Source organism: Erithacus rubecula (genome assembly GCF_903797595.1).
Source record: "Erithacus rubecula genome assembly, chromosome: 11".
Classification (NCBI taxonomy): domain Eukaryota; kingdom Metazoa; phylum Chordata; class Aves; order Passeriformes; family Muscicapidae; genus Erithacus; species Erithacus rubecula.
In genome coordinates, this window is record NC_136663.1 from 929,992 (window position 1) to 954,613 (window position 24,622).

General features: G+C 54.8%; 1 protein-coding gene across 4 annotated transcripts in view; it reads left to right on the forward strand.

Annotated features, from left to right (window-relative positions):
• KCNAB1 (potassium voltage-gated channel subfamily A regulatory beta subunit 1) overlaps positions 1-24,622 on the forward strand; it is a 50,102-nt gene that overhangs the window by 6,850 nt on the left and 18,630 nt on the right. For 2 of the 4 annotated variants that reach the window (XM_079315149.1, XM_079315151.1), the window contains exon 2: positions 24,413-24,456. In XM_079315149.1, the coding sequence (XP_079171275.1) occupies positions 24,413-24,456 (44 nt within the window). Of the gene's footprint in view, positions 1-8,561; positions 8,830-11,629; positions 11,659-24,412; positions 24,457-24,622 lie in introns of those variants that run through there. The other 2 variants (XM_079315150.1, XM_079315152.1) reach the window with 2 other exon arrangements.

Sequence of the window (24,622 nt, forward strand, 5' to 3'; positions counted from 1 at the left end):
GGAGAAAAGGACATTTTGTACAACACTTTGAGCACAGGAAACCCTTTCCCAGCCTCCTCTGATGGCAGTGGGGAACTCCCAAGCTCCAGCAGGTTGAAGATGTTTCAGGTATCAGCCAAGGGCTTGAACACCCGGGGGGGATTTAACCCTGAGCAAGCAGAGCCCCCTCTTAGTCCTGCAGAGCTACCCCAGACAGGGGAATTTGTGAATGACCCTCTGCCATAGCTGCTCTTCCAGGCTTCCCCAGTGAGGCCCATTTTGTGAATTGAAGCTTTAAAATACCTAATCTTTAGATGGCAGCACACAGGAGGGCTCGTGATGGGGTCCTGTAATCCTGCCCTGTAATCCTGTCCTCATCTGCTCTGTCCTGAGTGCTGCTGCATTATATTTATTGGGATATATCTTCCAGCCTTAATGTTCCCCCTGCTTCCTGTGCAGATTGATCCACAGAGCTGCATCCAGCTGTGTCCTTCCTTTAACACTCACTGTCAGATGTCCTAAGTGGTTTTTTAGTCTGTTTTTATAGTCTGTTCAAACTCCACAGAAGCTACCTGGTGCAGTGGTGACAGGACACTTTCCCATGTCTGCCCTTCTTCCCAATGATCTCAGTTCCCTGGGATTTGTGTTATTTGTGTTATTTTTGTAGGATTCCCTCCCTGCCCATGGATGAGCTTTAAGATCCTTTCCAACCCAAACCTTTCCATGATGATTCCCTAAATCCTCACAGAGCCTCAGGCTCGGGGTGCTGCTACACCCAGAGCTATTCCCACCTTTCTGTGGGATTTTCCCCTGCTGCAGGTGCTTGGTTTTGTGGGGAAAACAAAGCAGATTTTGCTCTGCTCGTTTCCCACAGTGAATCCCAGCTGACCCTCAGCTGCTCCTGAGGGAATTCCAGCAGGAATTTGAATTTTTGCTGCTTTTTTTCCCCACCTCCTGCTGCTGTGGGAGCCTGGCAGCCAGGCTGGGCTGGCAGTGCTGCTCCATCCCTGATCCCTGATCCAGGTGCTGCTCCATCCCTGATCTCTGATCCAGGTGCTGCTCCATCCCTGATCCAAGTGCTGCTCCATCCCTGATCCCTGGGCAGGTGCTGCTCCATCCCTGATCCAGGTGCTGCTCCATCCCTGATCCCTGGTCCAGGTGCTCCCTGAGCCTCCTCCCACAGCCCACCCAGCAGAGTTTGGGATATTTCTGGGTGTATTTATAGCCAGGGCTGCAGGCTGGGATGGAACAGCCCACGTGCTCCTGGTCAGAAGAGTTTTATCCAGATCTTTGTGCTGCCTTTGGGAGGTGCTGGGAGAGGGATGTGCCTGGATGCTGCAGCAGCACAGAACGCTGAGCAGGGGCTGATTTTGGGAACAGAACCTCCTCTGGTGGCCTGCAGGTCCATTCTGGGGCTGCCTCCTTCAGGAGTGATGATGAACCCAGGGCTCAGTCCAGGGGACAGCAGGTCCTGTGTCACTCACCTGCCCTGGTGCCCTGGCTGTGCCTGGCACGGCTCAGGTGGGCACAGCTCAGGTGGGCACAGCTCAGTGGGGCTGTTCTTCACACCCACCTCAGAACCAAATTTGATTTTTCCAGTCTGAGCCAGCCAGAACACTCAGCTGAGGTGTGGTTGTACCACTCTGGGTTTCCCCCACTCTGGATTGAGCCCCCCTGTTCCTGCCTCTCCCTGTGGCCTGGGGAGCACTGTGGGGAGCTGGGGAGGATCAGAGGCAGCTTTTCCACCATAAACCCCCTGTGCAGCCCTGGCACTGCCTGATAAGCCTTTTCTGCCCTGTTTTCAGTGTGTTTTCACAGCTGCTGCAGCAGAAAGGCTCCAGAAGCAGCACAGTGTTTCCATCACTCCAAGGACTGGGTGCTGCCTTTTCCTGAGGTCTTTGTGGAGAGCACAGAGAGGATTTTTGGCAGGTCCAGGGGCAGGCTGGGGCTGCTGGGGGAGCTGCTCCCCACGGCCCAGCCCCTCTGGGCTCAGGGTTCTCCCCCAGCCCTCAGTTCCCCACCCCAGCTGGGGACATGGAACCGTTTTCCACTGCAGAAAAAGACACAATCTGTAGATTGCAGGAGTAATTATTCATTTCCCCTGAGGGCCTAATGAGCAGTTATGCATTTGGCAGTAAGTAATGATCCTCTTGCAAATCTTTTTGTTAATTAAATGGGCGCCGTTCCAGTGCAAAAGTGGTTGTTGGATGTTTGGGATGTGCCCTGAGATCAGGGACTGCTGGCCCGGCCAGCACTGGCCTGGGAAATGCAGAAATCCTTGGCTTGGAAGAGCTTGGCAGTGCCTGGAGGTCACCTGAAGACTGGACAGTGCCTTGCACTTGATTTACTGAAATGACAATGCCCCTGGATTGTAAGGTCCCTTCCAACCCAATCCACTCCATGACATTGTGCTGCTCTGAGGTACATCAGGCTCTTGCCTCGTGGGCCAAAAAAAAAAAAAAAAAAAAATTAAAAAAAAGTTCAAAGCCATTGCAGAGAATCGTGGAAGTGAAAAAGGAGGAAGGGAAAATTCGGGAGCTGAAGAGTCACAGCAGGCCCTGGCAGCAGAGTGCTGTGCCTGCACCTGCTCAGGTGAAAAGCAGATTCCAGAGGTCCTGAAATGCTGATTTTTCAGCAGCAGTGTGGGCTGGTAAGTGAGAGGCAGAGGAAGTGCTGACACTGCGGGATTTGCCAATCCCTCCCCCAAGAGGAGCCGGCAGTGGGAAAAGGATCCATTAAAATTAATGGGGCTGAAGATGGTTCCCTGGTAATCTGCTGGATTTCAGCAAACCATTGTCCTGGGTGATGTGCTAATTCCCCTCGGTGATTAATCCCAGCAGATGCCTCTTTCTTTTGGGATGCTGGTGAAGAGTTTTGCCTCGGGAGCAGGAGCAGTTTCCTGCCAGTTCTGCTGGGTGCAGCTGATGAGATTTGTACCCTGTGCCACTCACGTTAATAATTAGAAATGCTGTTGCAGCTGAAAGAGAGACTCTCAGGAGAAGACTTTAAATTCTACTTTGAAAAATGCTATTTGGGAAGGTGATATTTTTAATAGTGCTTATTATGCAGTGGTGCCTTATATAAGATAATGACTGATGGAGACACTTGGCTTTTGCTGAGTTGCTCACAGGGAGGCCAAGTCCCTCCACCAGCTGTAGGAGGAGGTGGAAACTGAGGGTCCAAGGAGAGGGGGAGTTTTCTGAAGGGTACCCATTGGAAAAGAGCTTCCCAAGCAGCACAGTCTGCTGCAGCTCATCTTCGTGCTGACCCTCTGCCAGTTAATCTCAAAGAATCAGAAGTCACTGCTCCATAATTGCTCCCCCATCTGCTCCAGCTGTCCCAGAGCCGTGTGTTTGTTACCCAAATCCAAACCCAGCCCTTCAGCAGATTCCTCCAAACGAGTTAATTTAGAGCTCTAAGCTGTTACAAGCAATGCTCGGGTGAGGTTTGACACGTGTGGATAACACAGCAATGTTCATAATTGCCTAAAATCTGCTATTCAACAAGCACAGCCAAGCTGGAAGAACACAGCTTGGGCTGAGCTTTATTTGGAATACATTTATCCACCAGGTGATGGGAAAATTGCATTTTGTGTATGCACGGTGTGGAACACGAGTATGGCAGAAGGGAAAATCATTTCTTGGCCACGAGCTGGCACAGCAGCCCTGAGTGCCTGGGGCTGCTGCTGCTCCAGCCTGGGATGGATGCTCAGTGCCTGGATACCATGTCAGGGGCTCCCAGGGGGAATAAAACAGAAAACCCTCTTGTTCTGTGCACTGCAGCTTCGTGCAGCTCTAAGTGTTTTAATCGTATTTAATCACACAATCACGGAGTGGCTTGAGCTGGAAGGGACCTTAAAGACCATTAAGTGCTCAGTGTAGCACGATACATTAATATAATGGTGACTTCTGGAGCCCTTCATGTGAGGCACTGGCTTGCAGTGAGCTGAGAAATGGAATAGATAGCAGGGGAAAATTAAATTACCTGTTTTGGAGCAGGGATCCAGCAGCTAATGGGCTGCAGGCACCGTGGGGGGTGTTCTGTGCACGGGGACAAACGGGCAATTAATTGGATTGAGCCCTGATGAGCTCCACCCTTGGTGTCACACACGAGAGCTCCGGGCTGGGTCCCTGCACTGATCCTGTCCTGTTGTATCCACAGATTATTTCTGGGATGTTGGTTTGGGTGCAGAGCTCCTCGGGGCTCCCTCGGGGCTGGGGATGCTCAGGGTGCTCCCACACCCGGGGGATTTGGGATGGGATGGGATAATGGGGTGGGATAATGGGATGGAATAGGATAATGGGATGGGATGGGATGATGGGATGGGAGCTTGTCCAGGAATTTAGAGCAGCACAGGATCCCAGGATGGTTTGGGTTGGGAGGGACCTTAAATCCCACCCAGTGCCACCCCTGCCGTGGCAGGGACACCTCCCACCGTCCCAGGTGCTCCAAACCCCAATGTCCAGCCTGGTCCCAGGGCGGTGACAGACCCCAAGTGCCACCAGAGGAACCCTGGGCTGGCCACTGCCCCCAGCCTGTCTCCAAACCTGCCGGAGCGACGCCTTTTAACTAAAAACCATTTAATGGGAATTTTGATCCGCTTTCCTCAAGCGCAATTACAAATGCAAATGGAGTTTTTGATGTGCAATGTGATGGCTGTGGGCTCGATAAGCGCCGAGCTTTTGTTCCGCAGCTCATTTCCTCTCCCAGCGCCCAGCAGCGTTATCAGAAAGAGCCATTCCCGGCGGGTCCGGCTGCACCCCAAAGAGCCGCGGATTCCCGGGGCTCCGGCGGGATGGAACGGCTCCTAATTGGGATTAATCCGGGAAAACCCTGCTGGGGGCTCCGGGCAGCGCTGTTATCTCCGCCGTGTCCCGATCAGCGCGATCCGGGAGGTGTCAGGAGCGGCGGCGATGTCGGGAATTATCCCAGCAGGAAATCTGCTCCCGAGCCGCTCTGGGGATGGAGGGAGCCGGCAGGACACGGGCTGTGTTTGTCACCGCGGCTCCTACAGCCCGATGGAACTTTTATTGGACATTGAACTGTCCTGCTGCGCTGCGGCAGTGCCGGGTGGGGCTCTGGAAATCGGGGATTTGGGGTAATCCTCGGGAGGGAGATCTCTGTCCTGGACAGAGGCTGTGCTGGCTTTGGGGAGTGTGGCTCTGGGGCTGGGCTGCTGGATAAAATAAAGTGGGTTTTGTGAGTGGAACAGCTCCGATTTTGGAGTGGAGTCCTGCCCTCGTGGCACGGCCAGCAGCTCCTGAGGGGCACTGCATGCAAAGCCTCACTGAGCATCTGCCCAAGTGTCCAGCCTGGTTAAAGCTCTCTTGGTGAAGACTGAATCCACACTTTTGATGTGTCTCCAGCCTGGAAGCACTGGCTGTTCATCCTGCTGCATCTCCCCGGTCCTGGGGCTGCTCTGGCCATGGGGAGCAGAGGGAACACTGCTCACATAGAATGGTTTGGGTTGTTTATTGTCCCCCTTGTTCCACCCCTGCCATGGGCAGGGACACCTCCCTCTATCCCACCTCTGTCACGGGCACTGCTGCTGCCCAAATTCAGTTGTTGTCTTCTCTGGACATGGAAGAATTTAATTTAAAGAGCTCAGGCAGGCTGGGTTGGCATCATTAGTGTGATCTGGATTGCTGGAATCACAGGCTGGTGTGGCTGAAAGACCACCCAGCCCCAAGGCCCTGCCGTGCAGGGAGGGTGAATGGCCTGTGACTGCAGCCACAAGGAGCAGAACCTCCAGCCAGGCTTGGCAGTGTATTTCAGAGGAGCTCCACTGTAAGGTGAAATTTAAAAAAGGAAGGAGCAGTCAGCATATTCAGCTCGGCTGTGCTGGGCCAGGGCTGCAGCAGCTCACGAGGTTTCACCCAGCCCAGGCTGCAGGATGTTAATTCATGTTCATATTTTGGGCTGCAGAAGCATCTCCCTGCCTCTGGTTGCAGCCAGACTGTGCTGCTGACTGACCCTGGAACCAAACCCCTGCATTGTTCTGTTTGTGTAGAGCCAGGGCAGCTCCTGGTGCTCTGCCCCACAGCCCCTGCACCCCTGGGTCTGCTGGCTCTTGATTTGGCCCCTGGGGTGGCTGCAGTGGCTCCAGGACTGGGGGGGTCACAGGGTGGTCACAAGCAGCTGTGTTAAACCTCATTTGCTTGATGAAGCATTTTGAGTGAGTGATTTTAATGAGTGGTTGTCTTGCTCAGGGGGAAACACACACGGGCATCTTGTCACAGAGATTTGGGGGCACTGAGGTGTCACAGGGAGCTGGGCACGGGCTGGTGGCTGAGTCCTCTGCCAGGGTTGTCACATCCCTCCTCCTCTATAAGCTCAGGATTTTCACCATACTGCATTTTGTTCCTCCAACATTTTACTCCAGAAGCGATTATCTTGCCCAGGGAAATCAAATAAATTCCGTATTTAAATACATATTGTGTGCAGGGACTGTAACCCCTCCAAAGCTAAGCAGCTCGACATGAGATGCTCTGTGGGAGGTGCCAGTGCAGAAGGTGACTGTCCCTTCCTGTCCCTCTCTGTCCCTCTCTGTCCCCTCCCCTGGCACCTCAGGGCATGGGCAGCCCTGGGGTAGTGACCAGGATCCAGGTAACAGTACCTGGGCTCATCCCCAGGCCCAAGTCACAGCATTTACAGATGTGGCTGCAGTGTGAACCCTCCAGAGATGTACAGGACACAGGTAAAGGTAAAACCCTCCTTGGAATGGCTGAGCCCAGTGAGGGGGTGTCAGAGAGGGGAATAGTGAATATTTCCAGGTTGGTCAGCGTGCTCTGGGCTCTGAAGCACAGTGACCCCATGGCTTGTGTCCCCCCATGCCCCACTCAATACTGACCCACTGGTGAGGGGTCTGGAAACTCTCCCGGGGTCCTGCTCACCCCAAATCCCTTCTTGAGGGTGAGTCTAAGGAGATCACTGCCAGCTGCGTGATTAACTGTTAATCCTCTTTGGGCAAGTATCACACGGTAACTGCCTTTGTTGGGATTTAATGCTTTCCATCCTCAAAGGGATGTGCTGGTACCTGTTAAGGAGCCGTCAGGGAAGGAGCAGCAGCGAGACCCTGTCACAGGGGGCGGTGGGTGGCCTTGGGCAGCTGTCCCCAGCCGCCCCATCCTCCGCGGGATGGGGGGACACCCACCCTGGTGTGCCCCGCTGCAGGGCAGGGCTCAAACAGGCTGCACCCAGGGACACCCACCGCCTGTCCCTCCCAGGGACACCCAGGAACACCCACCGCCTGTCCCTCCCAGGGACACCCACTGTCACCTCCCCAGGGCCACTCTGCTGGTGGCAGTGACGAACGGAGGGTCCTGGGGGGCCTCTAAACCTGGTCACCCTCCCACTGCTGCAGTGAGCAGCTCCCCAGCCTGGGGGTCCCCTCGGTGCCCAAATCCGTGCCCGTGGCACAGGGCAGCGCCGGGCTCGGCCGCAGCCGGGGTGGGGATGGGGATGGTTTCCTCTGCTGAAGGATGGAGATGGTTTGTTCTCCTGAGGGATGGGGATGGTTTGCTCTGCTGAGGGATGGGGATGGTTTCGTTTCAAAGCCTTTGCGCTGCGGTTTATTGCGCTGGCGATGCCGTTCGAGCAGGATTAACCCCTGCCCTGCCGCGAGCCGGGGCTGCGGGCGGCGGCTCCGGCTGCCGGGAGCGCGGCACTAACGTGTTAACTCCCTCACACGCCGGAGCACCGCGATTTTCTTCCTCCTCCCCCGTATTTTTTTTTTCTCCTTTCCCCCATCATTAACCCATTTTCACATCGAATCGCTGTAGAAAACCTCGCTTAGCGATGCCGGCAGCGATTTTTGCGGGCGGATCTGCCTGAACCTCCGCCTTCCCTCGGAGCACAAAGGAGGCCCGCGGATCGCATCCTCGCCATCCTCTCCATCCTCCCGCAGGCTCTGGCGGGATCCCGGCGCCGCTGCGGAGCCGCTGCCAGCGCTGGGCGCGCTGCCATGGGTGGGAGGTAGCGCTGCTGCGCCCGGCCGGAGGAAGGACACCGATGGATGCTGCCGCTCCTTAGGGACGCGGCTCGGCCGTGCCTGCTCAGCACTTGGCGCTCCGGCAGGATGCCCGCAGTGATTTAAAACCAGCGGCCGGCAGAGGCAGAGCGGCTGCGGAACCAGCACCATGAAGCAGCGGCGCTCCGGCAGCACCTGAGTGCATGGATGCCTGAGTGGATGGATGCTTCTGGCTGAAACAGAGCCCGGAGTGACCCGGAGTGAGCCCGGAGTGACCCGCATTGAGCCCGGATTGAGCCCGGCGTGAGCCCGCAGTGAGTGAGCCCGGAGTGACCCGCAGTGAGCACGGAGTGAGCCCGGATTGAGCCCGGAGTGAGCACGGAGTGAGCCCACAGTGATCCTGGAGTGAGCCCAGAGCGAGCCCGGAGTGACCCGCAGTGATCCCGGACCGAGCCCGGACCGAACCCGGAGTGAGCGAGCCCGGGGCCACGGGCGCGGGTGCCGTGGCGAGTCCCCGTTCGGCCGCCGGCCGCTCCCCCGGAGCCCCCCGAGCCCCCCGAGCCCCCCGAGCCCGGGCAGCCCCTGCCGGGGCTGTGCCCGCCCTGCTGGGCAGCCGCAGCCCGAGGGGGGCCGGGGGTCCGCCCGCCACCCGCCCGGGGCGCGATGCAAGTGTCCATCGCCTGCACTGACCACAACTTGAAGAGAAATGGTGAGGACAGGCTCATCAGCAAGCAGAACAGCACCACCCCGAACGTAGTGAATGCAGCCCGGGCGAAATTTCGGACAGTGGCTATTATCGCTCGCAGTTTGGGGACATTTACCCCGCAGCACCACATTTCATTAAAAGAATCCACCGCAAAGCAAACGGGCATGAAATATAGGTATGGGCACGGTCTCGGTCTTTGTTCCCTTGCAGTGTGGTAGCTCTTTACTTTGCGTGCCTCGATGCACCTGGTTTTGCAGAGGAGCTCTGTCCTCGGGTTATTAATAGATTTTTAAACTTGGGCATAACTGGAAAGCTTTGGGGTGTTTATGCTTTTGCAGGATTTATTTGATACCAAAAACCCACTTGCTTGGGCAGATTCTGTGCAACGTGAATTTGTGACAGTGGTGCTAAGATGGTTCCTACTTAAGTGTTCTATGTAACTAATATCGGTGCTAATGAGCAGAAAAATCAATTAGCGAAGCATGCTCGGGGCTGGACGGGGAAAGTTGGTTTGCAGAGTGTTGTGTGGAGCAGAGGCGTTTGCTGTGGGGATCAATCCACCGTGGGGGTGGCTCACGGACTTCTCACCTGCTTCACTTGGGCAAGATGAGATCAAAGCCAATTTTAGGCAAATGCAGAAAACAAAATCTCAGGGATTCCTTTGCAATGCCTCCTGCCCCTCACAAGTTTTTATTCCTCCTAACCTATGCAGGAAAATCAGAGAATGGCCGAGTTCTGTCTGAAGTGCTCAGTGTGGGCAGCTGAGCAGCTTCTCTGTCCTGCCTTTGGCTGCAAGTGAGGAGGATTTGTGTGCCTTTGGTGTTGGCTTTTGCCTGTTCAGGGTGTCCCTTTCAGCCCCCAGTGGGTGACATTGGGGCTGGGAGAAGGGCACAGCCCGGGGTCCCTGCACCCCGTGCCCCAGGTGGAGCTGCTGCTGGTGGAGGCAGCTGGCACAGGAGGGGTGGGGGGCTCCAGGCAGCTTCATCCTGGTACCAGCCAGGCCTCCTGTGCCCCAGAGCTGCCCTGGGGAGCTGCAGGGTGCAGGTGGCTGTTAATGCTGCCCTTGGGGTCCTGGGACGGCCTCAGAGCCACTCTGGGATCCAGGCGTGGTGCAGCCAGTGCAGGGGGATCCTGCAGCTCAGAAAATGTCACTGTCACCTGTCCAGGAGCTGCACAGATGGGAAGCAGCCTGGATGGGGTGCTCAGATGTAATTTTCTGTGGTTTTCTTGGGTGGTTGATCAGTGACAGGGAGGCTTAGCCCGAGTGGGAGCCCAGCCTTTCCAGCTGCTTGTCCCTGTCCTTCAGCCATGACCAACTTCCAGCAGGGACCTTGCACCATCCTGGCGTGGTGTTGGCAGCAGAAACCCTCAGTGAGCCTGTGCCAGGGCAGAACTGCTGGTTAATAAATGTCTCCTGGGTTTAAAAAGGTTAATAAATGTCTGGACAGGGTGGCATGACAGGGGCAGTGTCCAGGGGGATCCCAGCTCCTGCTTGCTGCAGTCTGGCCCCAGCTGTGGGCAGGGCAGTGTTTGGGACATGGCAGAGGGTCTTGTCAAAGGCAGGACACACAAAATCAGTGAAACTTGTTCTTTAATCACCTTCCCAGTGGAGCAATGGCAGCCAGCAGCTCCTGTGACCCCTGACCCCTCTGGCAGCCCCATCCAAACCATCGTGCCTCAGTTTCCCCATGAGCTCATCTGTGGGAGATGAGTCTCTGATGGTGTCACCCAGGAACAGGATCTGTCCCAAGCCCTGCTCTAGGCTGTCTCTCAGACAGGATCTGTCCCCAACCCTACTCTGGGCTGTCACCCAGGGACAGGATCTGTCCCCAGCCCTGCTCTGGGGTGTCCCTCAGACAGGATCTGTCCCCAGCCTGCTCTGGGGTGTCCCTCAGACAGGATCTGTCCCCAGCCTGCTCTGGGGTGTCCCTCAGACAGGATCTGTCCCCAGCCTGCTCTGGGCTGTCTCTCAGACAGGATCTGTCCCCAGCCTGCTCTGGGGTGTCCCTCAGACAGGATCTGTCCCCAGCCTGCTCTGGGCTGTCTCTCAGACAGGATCTGTCCCCAGCCCTGCGTGCTGCTGTCGGGGCACTGTGTGCTAACTGCCAGCAGTTATTCCCTGATTTCCCCAGCGCTCTCCAGGGTACCAACACCCCGGGAATCGCAGTTCCTTGCTGCTGAGTCTCCACGATCGGGCCTTTGCGAGTCTTTGCCTCATTGCTGGGTGAGCTTTGGCGAGTGAGGGTGGGTTGTCCCGGCGGAGTTCTCACAGCCCCGGCTCCGTCTGCCCCAGACCTGGGAGTCGCACCAGGAATAGCAGCTCGTTGGCGACAAGGCTGAGCTTTTATCTTTATGACTAATCTCTGTTTCTGCTCGCGAATCAGGGTGTGCAGAGCTGATTTCTCCCCCAAGAGAAGCAGCGCAGGGGAATTTGGAGGAAGAGCTGAGTAACCCTGCTGAGTCGCGATAACCTTTAGGTGGGGAAGAGCCTCCCTCCCAACCAACGGAGCCGGAATTCCGTGTTCACCTCGGGACCGAGTCCTCAGCCCGAGGGAAATCCAAAGCCAAAAGCTTCTCCCGGCGGCTGCAACAACAATTCTCTGAAGTCCTCCTCTCCCTCACATTTGAAGCTGAAGTCCTTCCCAATCCATTTTCTGCCTGAATTATGTCCTTGATGCCGAGATCTGCAGCGTGAGCTGCTCCAAATGCCACCACAGCCAGGCTGGCCCTCGATTCACGCTAAAAATACCGAGAGCCGCCCCCCTGCGCCCCCGAGGTGCCCGCAGCTCCCGGGCTGCTCCGAGCCTCCCCCGGCTCCCGATCCGCCGGGGTTATGTAAAAGGGACAGACAGCGGCTGTGACAGGGCGGGGGCGGCACAGGAGCCAGCTCGGGGGCTTGTCACCACTGACAACTTTCTGGCCCCGCTCCAGCTCGGGGACCGAACTGGGAGATGAAAGGCAAAAGTTTACGGGGATAAACGCAGCTGCGGATGCGAGGGCTCAGGTGCGTCCCCGCGGCGCTCACCTGAGCAGAGCTCGACTCTGGCTGTGCAGAACGAGCTTTAGGTTCTGCCGGGCTGTGGCAGAGCCGGGCAGGAGCCCCCAGGCATCGCTGGCACCGCCGGGCACAGCCCGGCTGCTCCTGCAAGGGAACGGGCACAGGCTGCGCTCTTTTATCCTTTAATGCTCCAGCTCCGTCCCACCGGGAGCCTGCCCAGTGCTCGGGGGAATATCTGGGGTATTCTTTCTTTTTTCCTTTTATTAGCCTTTCTTTGAAAATGATGTAGCTGCAGAGCTCGGCTTGGAAAATTGCAATCTGCCGCACCGCAGCTGGAAACAAAGGATGTGGCTTGGCTTTGCTTTGCTTTCCTTCCCCGAGACGATGCTCGCAGGGAGCATGGAGGGGTCACAGCCCGGCTTCTCCTCTCACCTAATTTGCCGTGTCTTCCTTAAATTCTTTTCAGTGAAATGGATCCAGCCCCGATCCTGGTGCTGGGGGCTGTTTGGATGTGGTGCTACCACAGGGAACAACTTCTGAAAGTGAGACTGGCACCAGCCTTGTGTTCCCTGAATTAAAACTACACATCAAGAAGTTTTTACAGTGAGGCTGGTGATGCCTTGGTAATGGGTCTTTAGGGCTCCTTGCAGCCCAAGCCAGTCTAGAATTCCCAAATTCTTTGACACCAGCACGTTTCCATCACAGCTGCAGCACTGCAAAACCTTGCCCAAGGTGCCCCATCTGCCCTGGAGCCTTCCCTGTGCCCAGGATGTGCTGGGAGCTGGGATGTGATGGGAACTGGGATGTGATGGGAACTGGGATGTGATGGGAACTGGGATGTGATGGGAACTGGGATATGCTCAGAGCTGGGATGTGCCCAGAACTGGGATATGCTGGGAGCTGGGCTGTGCCCCGAGCTGGGCTGTTTTGGGGCTGTGCCGCTGCAGGGCCGATTTGGGGCCGTCAGCAATTCAGAAATAACCCTATTGCTGCGCATGGGCACGAAGGACCCAATTTACAGAGCGCAACTATCTATTTGTGCTCATCCATAATTGATAGAGGCAGCTTTGACCATTAACTCCGGCGCGAGCCTAAACAAAAAAATTGTATCTGAAAGGCAGATCGGTGGAGTTCATATTCCTGAGAGCCTGGGCAGGGTGAGGAGAGGCCGGGACCATCCCCCGAGGGGAAACCCATCCTTCCCACCCAAAGGGGTGAGAATCTTCCCTCTTTAGAGAAGTGTTACTAACGTTTGTGAAATAAGAGCTGAAAAAACAAGGGAATAAAGCGGGGAGAAGGGAGGGCAGACAAGAGTTGTTTCCCTCCCCAGCATCGTTTTCAAATCCGGGGGGAGCTGAGTTTGGGGATGGTACGGGGAGAAATCTGCGGAGGGAAAGCTGCTGACATTGGAATGAGGTAAAGGTGATCTGGGCAGGTAAACCTGGAGAAGTGAAGTTCGCTTTCTTCCTCATCCCCTGGGAAAGAGGAGATGTTTAGAGTAGAATTTAGGAATAAATTGTTCTCGGTGATGCCTGAGGCCCCGGCACAGGTGCCCAGAGCAGCTGCGGCTGCCCCTGGATCCCCGGCAGTGCCCAAGGCCAGGCTGGACACCGGGGCTGGCACGGTGGAAGGTTGGGATCATGGAAGGGGTGGCACTGGAGGGGATTGAAAGTCCCTTCAAAGGTGTGATGGTTCAGTGGTTCCATGGAACATCCCTCAGAGGGGCTCCTGGTGCCGGGAGGAGGAGGAGGAGGAGGAGGAGGAGGAGGAGGAGGAGGAGGGGGAATCCCAGCCCGGGAGCGGCTGCTCCCTGCGGAGCCCCCGGGGTGTCAGAGATGTGTGAGCACCACCCGATTCCATCCTTCCACTGCCCTGAACGTGCCCGGCTCACCCGGGGGCTGGAAGCACAGACGCTTTTATTAAAATGCAAATTCCCTCTGTGGCACCGGCCCCGCAGAGCCTGTCCTGGGCTTGGGGAACCCAAACCAAACCAACCCAGGGCTGGGAACACGCACAGCTCACCCGGGGCTGCAGAATTCCTGCGGGAACTGGAGTTCAGGGCTGCAAGTGGACGCAGGTATTTCTTAGCACTGTTCCAGGAGCTGTGCCTTCTTTTTCCCTGCGTTTCTTTTTCCAAGCATTAACCATAATAACTACCTCACATATTTAGCAAATTGTGGTTTATTTAAGTCTTGCTGCAATTATGAGCAGTTGTCTCATGCAAATGGTGCAATTATTTTGATATCAAGTTCCATATTGTTTCAGTACTCTCCACATCAGGCTGACTTTTATGGCTCATCGTCTGATCTTAATTTTCCTGCTGCAAATTAAGACTAATCCAGTGAACAGAATGGATTCACGCTGAATTCACAATGCTTTTCCCCCCAGGACTGTAGCTTATAATGGCTACAAAGGAGGCAGGAATAGCTCAAAGGGGAAGGGAGAGGAACCAGCAGAGTAAACAGAATGTGCTGATTTGTGCTGCTTTCACTTTCCCCGGGAGCTGGCAGCTCCGAGGTGAGGCTGGGGCTTGGTGGGGTCGGGATTTCTCTCCTCTCATCCTGCTGCAGGGTTAGGTTTGGACACATTTATTCACATTTATTCCAAATCCAGGGCAGTGCCTTGGGGCTGGCTGTCATCCCCCAGCCCTTCTCACCCTCAATATTTATAATTTATTTATAATTTCCATGATTCCATGACAGTGGGGGCTTGGCAGGTTCCTGGCAGGTGCTGGATTTCCTCTCCAGGTGTGAGCTGGAGCAAAGCCGCCTTTGCTTTGGGGCACCTGCCCAGCTGTTCCAGCTGTTCCAGCTGTTGCTGGCTCTCCAGCCTGGCTTTGGCACCCTGTGCAGCTGCCAGCCCTGCTGGGGACAGCCCTGCCCGGGTGGTGGCACTGGGGACACGGGGCACAGTGAGCTCAGGGCTCAAGGACAAACCCAGCCAGAGCAGGGCTCCCCCTGAGTGACACTCTGTCCCGAGGGTGGAAATGGAAATGTTTCAAAGGAGCCTTTAAATAATGCAGGGGAGCTCTGGGGGCTGGGACACGGGGCCACCCACGGCCACCCCAGCCAGGGAACGGGGGCTGGAGGGGTGTCACTGTCACCCGGGGGTGTCACTGTCACTGCTGGCTGTCACTGTCACCTGTGAGTGTCACTGTCACCCGGGGGTGCCACTGTCACCTGTGAGTGTCACTGTCACCCAGAAGTGTCACTGTCACTGCTTCTGTCACTGTCACCCGGGGGTGTCACTGTTACCTGTGAGTGTCACTGTCAGTCCTGGGGGTGTCACTGTCACTGCTGGGTGTCACTGTCACCTGTGAGTGTCACTGTCACCTGTGAGAGTGTCACTGTCACATGTGGGGGTGTCACTGTCACCTGTGAGTGTCAGTGTTACCTGTGAGAGTGTCACTGTCAGTCCTGGGGGTGTCACTGTCACTGCTGGGTGTCACTGTCACCTGTGAGAGTGTCACTGTCACATGTGGGGGTGTCACTCTCACCTGTGAGTGTCACTGTCATCTGTGAGAGTGTCACTCTCATCTGGGGGTGTCAGTGTCACCTGTGAGTGTCAGTGTTACCTGTGAGAGTGTCACTGTCAGTCCTAGGGGTGTCACTGTCACCTGTGAGAGTGTCACTGTCACCCCTAAGTGTCCCTGTCACCTGTGAGTGTCACTGTCACATGTGGGGGTGTCACTGTCACCCCTGGAGGGGTGTTACTGTCGCCTCTGGGTGTCCTTGGTGTCACTGTCACCTGTGGGGGTGTCCCTGTCACCTGTGGGGGTGTCCCCATCATCTATGGATGACTCTCCCTGTCACCCATGGGTGGCTCCCTGTCCCCATCACCACACGAGTGGCTGTCCCAGCCCTGCCACCCCTGTGTCCCCACTCCGTGTCCCCTCTCTGGGCAGTGGCAGAGGGTGCTGTCCCCTGCCTGGGGCTGCAGCAGGTCCCTCTCCCAAACCCTTCCCTCAGCCTGGTATTTTCCATCTACAGCTGCCTGACAACTTTAATCTAATGCTTAAATGGATGGAAGGAACGCTGTAATTTAATTACTTGGGAAGTGCACAGTTTAAGACATTTAAAATGTAGTATTTTAGCCTGGCTGCTTTGGCAAAACCCAATTGGAATTTTGAGTGTGCTTATTTTTATTTCAGAACTGACGCTACCAAACGTCTTCTGTAGAATGTGTTTGTTAAAGAAATTAATTGTCTTCGAGGAGAGGAAAATGCCCTGAGTGGGACTTGCTCCTCCAGGCATCCAAATGGATTTGAATTGTTTCTCAAACTGCTTTTGTAGCACCATGAACTCCCTCAGGGGAGCAGGGCTGGGTGTCCTGATCCTCCCTGGGCTCTGCAGCTCCCTCAAATGGGTTTTGGGAGATGTTCACTGGCACAGCTCTGCCCAGAGCAGAAATAATCAGTGGGACACAGGGTTTGAGAGGTAGGAAACTCATGGAAAATAAATCCTGAAGCTCCTGGATTCCCCGTTGAAGTTTCCCAAGAGGGAAGCTGCAGCAGGTTCATCCCTGGGTTTGGTTACAAAATTCAGGATTGGTGTGAGAGTCAGTGCAGGGCCCACAGCAGCTCAAATCCAGCTGGATCTGCATGTGGAGAGCCTGGATGGGGATGGAGAGCTGGGCTGGGGCTCTGGATCTCTGAGAGCCCCTGGGAGCCACCAGGAGAACGTGCCCTTTGTGTAAACAAGCTGCTTCGGAGATATTTTGAGGGTGAAGTCATAAAAATTTTATGGCATACCTATATTTTCCTTTTGGCATTGAATTGGCCATAAAAAAAACCCGACAGAGAAAAACAGCTTCAGCTGTGCTGGCTGGGAAAGTGCTGCAGCTGCTTCTCAGAGCCATCAGAGCAGCCCACACCAGCTTGCTTTGGATGGGAATCCATGGCAGGGACACCTCCCACCAGCCCAGCTTGCTCCAAGCCCTGTCCTGTGATAATTTTTCCCCAATACTCCACCCATCCCTGCTCTCTGGCAGTGGGAAGCTGTTCCCTCCTATCCCTCTTTTGTTCAGCAATCCTTTAAAATATTTTAAAAAATCTTTTTTTTTCTCTGTCAAAAATCACACAATTAAGACATAAATTCTGGGTTTTTTTTCCCCAGTGGTTTCCCTACCTCAAGCTGCTTGTTCTTCTAACAATTCCTGCAGATCACCTTTACCTAAACAATGCTGCAGGGATGATAAATTGTCCCTCCAAAGGGAAATCTGCCCTTCCTGGCCATCCCTGCTGAGGCTTCTCCTGGGTGCAGATGGGATGGAGCTGCCTTGGGCTGTGCTGAGAGCCCAGAATTATCCTGGGACTGCTCAAATTCCTTCCCCAGTCTCAGAGTTGGGTCAAGGTTGGGTCTCCCTATGGAGAGGAGTACTTGTGTTTCACTCCCAGTTTATTCAAACTCTTCAGCTCGGTTTGGTGCATCCAGGGTGGGTCGAGGGAAGGGGAAGGGAGCCCCCCACCCCTTGATGGGCTTCTCCTGTTTTTATTTTCCCTCTCATAGTGTGAGGTGGCACGGAAAGGAGAGCAAATGGCATTTCTAATTCCAGCCCGAGGGGTTTGTTGGCTGTGCCCCTGCACACAGGCAGGACCCGGGCGCTGATCTCCAAAAAGTGGGATCTCCAAAAAGTGGGATCTCCAAAAAGTGGGATGTGTGGCCAGTGCCCAGGGCTGTGGCTCTGTGTCCATCCCCCGGGCTGGGACCACCCCTCCCAGCAGGGATGGAGCTCCCCCCGCTCCCCTAATTCCTGCCAGTAACTCCATCCCATTGAGGCTTTTTTTGCAGGGATCACGTAATCCCCTCAGCCATCTGAAACCCTGCACTTCAAAAGCCTCGCTGCAGAATGACAAAGAGTTTCTGAGCTGCTGCCGGGGTCGGGCGGTGACGAAGCGCGGCGGGGGCAGCGCTGGGATGATCCCGCAGGAGCTGCTGCCCTGGGAACGGGCTGCACCCCGACATCCCCCCGGGCACCCTGACATCCCCCCTGGGCACCCCCGGCACCCTGATATCCCCCCCGGCACCCTGACATCCCCCCCGGGCACCCTGACATCCCCCTGGGCACCCTGACATCCCCCCTGGGCACCGTGCCATTTCCCTCTGGTCACCTCTGCATCTGCCCCCAGTCACCCTTGGTCACCCCTGGTCATCTCTGGTCATCCCTGGTCACCCCAGCATCACTTCCTGGTCATCCCTGGTCACCCCTGGTCACCCCAGCATCCCTTCCTGGTCATCCCTGGTCACTCTTGGTCACCCCAGCATCCCTTCCTGGTCACTCCTGGTCACCCCTGGTCACCCCTGGTCACCCTGGCATCCCCACCCCCGGCCACCTCACATCTGGTGCAGCTGTGCCCGCTGGCCGTGCCCCATCTCCTCTGCCTTATTTACACCTTAATGCATCATCTGCAGCTTCTGTCAGCGTGCTGTGAGGTGACACCCACGCAGCCCGTGAGTGTGGCAGAGGCTGGGAGGGAGCAGGGAGCAGGGATTGGGGGCTGGGTGCCCTCCAGGCACCTCCTGCCTTCCCCTCTGCCCTCCCCCAGCCCATCAGCGCTGCCCTGCTTTGTCTCTGCATTATCCCACGAGTTCCTTTCCTGTTTTCTATCCCTGACCTGATCCTGAGCATCCCTGCTCCTGCGTGGCAAGGAGGGTGCACAGAGGGACACCTGAAGTGCTCCAGGCCAGGGTGACAGGGCACCTGTGGCAGTGCAGGGTGTCCCTGTGCCCATGGCAGGGTGGAATGGGACAATCTTTAGGAGCACAGGATGCAGACCAAGCTCCTGTTCTGTAACAGGTGGGAGATCTCAGAGCAGGAGCAGAGTGCACAGAGCAGGTGTCAGGTGGGATGCAGAGCACAGGGGAGGCTGCACGTGCTCGGGGGGGAAATCTGTGCCACCCACGCTGCTCCAGCTGCTGCAGCTCTGCAGGTTTGCCTGAGCTCCTCATCCTCCAGAACAGAGGTGAAAAATGCCTCACATTGGATGCTTTGCATAAATACCAAATTCATCGAGCCAGGAGAGTTTGGACAATGCTCTGAGGGATGCACAGGGGGGTTCTTGGGGGGGCAGGGCCAGGAGCTTTATTGGGGTCCCGTTCTTTGGATGGTTCTTTGGGGTCCCTTCCAGCCCAGGACATTCTGTGATTCTGATTCTGTCTCTGAGCTGCAGCTTTGTGATCTGGAGCTGTCCTGACTTCTGCCCACACAAGGAGCCTCTGCTGGGAGGTGGCACCCAAAGCTCCCAAAGCCATGGGATGGTGTGGGGATGAGGTGACACTGTGGGGACACTGTGGGGACACTCTGGGCCCCTCTCAGCTGGGCTGTGTCCCCTGGACAGTGCAGAGCAGTTTGGGTCACCTTGGGGTGAAGCAGATTCCCTTTGGGAACAGGGAATATTTCTGATGGACAGGGATTGTTTCTGATGAACAGGGAACATTTCTGAGGGATGGACAGGGAATATTTCTGATGGACAGGGAATATTTCTGAGGCATGGACAGGAAAGGCTGTGCTGGAGCCAGGACAGCTGCTCAGCATGGTTTGCCCAATCTCACCCTTTTAATCTCCAATTACTGACGGTTTTAACCCCTTCCTCCCCAGCAGTGACCACATCCTGGGCACCCCCAGGCCATGGGGACGCTGTGGTTTGTCCCTGCCCTGGTGTCCTGCTGTCCTGGGGCTCTCAGACCCTGCTCTCTGCCCTGTCTGTGCCCTGCAGAGGGGTTTGAAATCCAGAGTTTGAAATCCAAAGCTTTGGTTGGGGTCCAGGCCAAGCCAGGTGTCACTGTCCCCACTCTGCAGGTGACAGGTGAGGGACATCAGATGAAATGGGTCTCTGCTTTCATCAGGGTTTTGATGTCTCTTGAAACAGTCTCTCTTTTTTCAGGGAATCAATTCCATATTTTATTCTTTTTCTGCACAGAAAGGAGTGGTTCTGGAGCCTGGTGGGGATGTTTCCAAGCAACGTTGTTTTCCCACCACCAGCGTCAGGAACAGTGACTTTTGTACTTTTTTTTTTTTTTTTTCCCCTTCATATTTTTGTAGCAATAAGACAAACTCTGTGCAGTTTAAATCAGGAAAGCTGTGCCATGATTTCCCCAGTTTGGCTGATTCCCCCACCTGTGAGGGGGTGTGTGAGGGGTCCCCTGGGGGTCACCTCCCCCAGGCTGCTGCCCTGGGACTCCTCAGGATTTATTTGGGTAGAATTTGCCTGCTGTGGGCACAACCACAGACACAGGGCAATGAAACCAGGCTTGCAACAAGCCAAAAGCAGCTTCATCTCCATTCTGAGGAGCTCTCAGAGCTGGAGATTCTTCTGTGGGTGTGGACTCAAAAATGTTTTAGTCATTGTATGTGTTATTGCAGAGATTTTATTTTAAAAAATCTGGTTTTGCATAGGGGAAAAAACCTCTCCTGTCTCATTTCTGATGGATGGGTGGATGAATAAATGCAGAGATGGAGAGATGGATTAATAGAGAGAAGGATGGATGGATGGATGGATGGATAGATAGATAGATAGACAGACAGACAGACACATAAATCAATAGGTAGATAGATGATGGACAGATAAATCAATGGATGGATGGATGGATGGATGGATGGATGGATGGATGGATGGATGGATGGATGGATGGATGGATGGATAAATCAATATATAGATAGATGATAGATAAATCAATAGGTGGATGGATAGATAGATAAATCAACTGATGGATGAACAGATAAATCAATAGATGGATGGATACACAGATTAACAGGATGGTTCTCCTGATCCCTTCCAGCTGGGAGGGAAGGGAAGGTTTTGGGGCTGATTTGGGGGGTGTTAATTGAAGTGGCCAAACCCAAACTCTCCCTGCTCCAAGCACTGAAGGGCAGCAGGGAAGCAAATTCCCAGCTGGATAAAGGGAACATGTGCTGCTGGAATTGCTTTGTCCCTGAAGGACACGGCTGCCAGTTGTAGGTTAAGGAGGTAATCAAGCAGCACAGGTGCCTCGGGCCATAAATCCCTGCCAGGGAAGGGGGTGGGTGCTGCCTGTGGGGTTTGTGCTGCTCCTGCAGGTGAGTGTGGCAGGTGAGGGCTCCCCAGGGAGGGGAACTGTCCTTCCCACTGCTGGCTGCAGGCAGAGGGGCTTGTCCTGGGCTGGGAATGGGTCTGGGAAGGTGGAGGTGGCTCTGCAGACACAGGGACAGCTCCTGTCCCCATGGGAAGCCTGGGGCTGTTTTTGGGAGGGTGGAGGTGGCTCTGAAGGGACAAGGACAGCTCCTGTCCCCATGGGAGCCTGGGGCTGTTTTTGGGAGGGTGGAGGTGGCTCTGAAGGGACAAGGACAGCTCCTGTCCCCATGGGAGCCTGGGGCTGTTTTTGGGAGGGTGGAGGTGGCTCTGCAGACACAGGGACAGCTCCTGTCCCCATGGGAAGCCTGGGGCTGTTTTTGGGAGGGTGGAGGTGGCTCTGAAGGGACAAGGACAGCTCCTGTCCCCATGGGAGCCTGGGGCTGTTTTTGGGAGGGTGGAGGTGGCTCTGCAGACACAGGGACAGCTCCTGTCCCCATGGGAGCCTGGGGCTGTTTTTGGGAGGGTGGGGGTGGCTCTGAAGGGACAAGGGCAGCTCCTGTCCCCATGGGAAGCCTGGGGCTGTGATTGGGAGGGTGGAGGTGGCTCTGAAGGGACAAGGACAGCTCCTGTCCCCATGGGAGCCTGGGGCTGTCCCCATGTCCCCCAGCCCAGCCCTACAGAGCACTCAGTGCCCTGGTGGGCTCTGAGCTGTTCCCCTACTCAGGATTAATTTCAGCCACACAATTACCAGAGTTTTCTGTCCTGTGCCCCAGCAGACAGCCCATTCCTGGCTTTGCAGGATGTCTCACCCCTCCCTCTCCTTTTCTTTGATTAAAGCACCTCGTGGCTCTGTCCCCAGGCCTGGCAGTGCCACTGTCCCTGCAGGGCTCTGCTGTCCTGTGGGCACACAGATGGGTTTTTTTCCTCCTAAATTCTCAATTTGTGCTCTCCTGGCTCCCCAGGATCCTGTGCCTGCTCCCCTGGGAGCTCTGCTCATCCCACATCCATATGTACATACATCAATCACTGATTCCTTCAGCTCTGGCTGCACACTCAGCACTTCCCAGGGAATAATTGAACTCCAAATTCCCATAAAACCATGGAGGAGGCACGGGGTGAGGGAGAGGCAGGGGAGGGCTGGGAATTTTCCACATCTCCCACGGTCCTGGCTGCTCCCTGTGCTGGAGGAGGCTCAGGCTGGTCCAAGGCAGATTCTGGGCAGGATCCAGGAGGGTCAAACCCAATCCCAGGGGATTTTTCCTTGTCGTGTTTGAAGATTGGATTCTGTGTGTAACATTAACTTGAGTTAAAAGAGTCCTGAAAACCTGTGATATTCCCCCCCTCCCCACTGTGTTTTTGCTGTCAGGTTTTATCCTGGATAAATTTATTCCTCTGTGCTGCAGGATGTGTTGTCATTCCTTTCCCTTTGTGCCACTTCTTGACTTTCTGATGTTGAACCACGAGGCTCTTGAAGCCAAAACTTGTCACCTTGACCTTTTGTGTGCTTGTTGGGTCCTGCTGCTTTCTTGGCCCCAGAAGGAGCTCTCCTTACCCAGCTGGATGCATCCCTGCAGGATTCCCCTTGGTTTTGCGCTCAAGTGACTGAGCAGCAAAATAATGGAATTTTTTTCCCCCAGATTTGAGGAGCTGGAGGCTTTTGCAGCTCTGGGTGTGGATCAGCCCCTGAGCCTGTTTAACAAAATAATTAACTCAGATTGATTCAGCTCTGCAGCAGAGCCAAAGTGTCTCCTCTGAGCTGCATTTCTGCCAGGTGTGAAGGGCTCAGTGCTGGGTTGGGGTTTGCAGGTGTGTTCCCCATGGGGGCTGAGCTGCTGGAAAGGAGGAAAATGAGCCACAGAGCAAAGGAGACCCAGAGCCCCAGGGGTGACACCTGGCCCAGGTGAGGCTCTCCCTCTGCTGCAGGTGTAAGAGCCAAAAGGAGGGGCCAGGACTCCATCATTGTATCTGCTCATTGTATCCAGAGGATACAGCAATTTATTTATTGTTTAAATGCTGTTTATTGTACCCAGAGGATACAGCAATTTATTTATTGTTTAAATGCTGCTTATTGTGGCCAGAGGATGCAGAATTTCACAGGTAGTGGTGGCAGAGCCCAATCAATACTTTCATTATTACCTATAGCCTACCATAACTACTGACATCACCATATCCATGATCCTGTTTTCCACACCTGGGAATGGGGGCACACCTGGAGATGCTCCCCAGAAATCCTCCAGCCCAGCTCCCTTTGCAGGAGGGATCTCTCCCTGCTGGGATTTGGCATTTCCAGCATCAGTTCCCTAAATATCCAGGTCAGGTGTGCCCTGAGCAAATGGCAGAGCTCTGGAAATCCAAACACAACGTTTCTGCTCGGGTTTGTTTGGAGCAGGCTCTTCCCAGAGCTGGGTATTGCTCCCTGAAGCAAATCTGGGGCTGTTTTACCCCAAAATCTGCCTGGAATGGGGAGGGACCAGCCCTGGTGTGGGATTGTGGGGAAGGACAGGACAACCCTGGAGGTCTGGGCTGAGAGCCTGAAACAGATCCCACTTCCAGGGATATTTATATTTATATTTATATCTATTATTTGTATTTATATTTATTTCCCTATAAATGCAGGGAAACACCCCAGGGATGCACTGACACTGTGTGTCCCTACAAATACATTTATATAGGGATGTGTAAGGGGTGTTTGGAGGGGATCTGTATTTGCACAGAGATCCTGGGAATAACTGTGTGTGCAGATATATAAAGGGGTGTAAATAAAGGGTGTGCCTATGAATATATAGATTTAAAGGGTGTTTATATAAAGGTCACACATAAAGGATATGTGTATGCATAGAGATAAAGGGGGGTGTATATAAAATATAAAATATGTGTACAAATATATATATATAAGGGGGTTGTGTGTATTTATATTTATACTATTTATATTGACATTATTTATAATTATGTATTTATATTTTTATATTTATGTGGAGAGAGGAGTTCATGACTGTGCTGCCCTGGGCATCCTTTGTGGTTTGGTGTGCTGGCACTCAATAAATAAAAAACCAAAAAAAAAAAAAAAAAGTGGGGGGGGGAGGAAGGAATAAGAGAAAAAGAATAAAGAAGAAAAAATAGAACAGAAAACAATAAAAAGAGGTCAGTGCTGTGCTGGGGGCTGGTGCTGCTGGAGATGCAGCTGCAGCTCTCACACAGACCTGCAGGTTCCTGTGGCTCCCAGCACCTTCAGCCCCATTAGCAGCACTGAGCCCTGGGGCAGCAGTGCACTGGGGGGTCTGGGCTGCTCCCCCTTCCCTGCTCCTGGGGAATGTGCTGAGTGAGACCTGACAGGGGCAGGAAAGCCAGAGAGGGACAGTGGGATGAGGTGAGCACAGCTCCCAGCCCTGGGGCTCTGCCCAGCCCTTTCCTTCTGCTTTATTTCTGAGGCTCTGCAGCAGAGGGCACAGGGTGGGCAGCGATTTTTACCTTTTGCAGGGGGTGGAACAGGATGGTCCTTCCCACCCAAACCCCTCTGGGCTGCTGTGGGGTGCTGGGAATATTTGTGGGACCCCAGATGCTGCTGGGTGTGTTTGGGTTTATCCCCAGCCCTGAGCACACATGGCAGCACAGCCTGATCCCACTGTGGGATCTCCCTTTGGGGAAAACAGGGTTTGGACAAAAGCAGTGGCTTGTTTCCTGAATTTGCTGATCATTTCCTTTTCCTTCCAGAAACCTTGGCAAGTCTGGGCTGAGAGTGTCGTGCCTGGGCTTGGGTGAGTACCTGTGTCCCTCCCCCAGCACAGCAAAATCCTCTCCTGTGCCCTGCAGGGATGTCATGGAGTGTCCCCAGGAGCCCCAGTGCCACACCAGCCTGGGCTGGGGCAGGGCTCCTTTGCCTCTTCTTCTTCTTTTCCTCCCCTCCTCCTTCTTCTTCTTCTT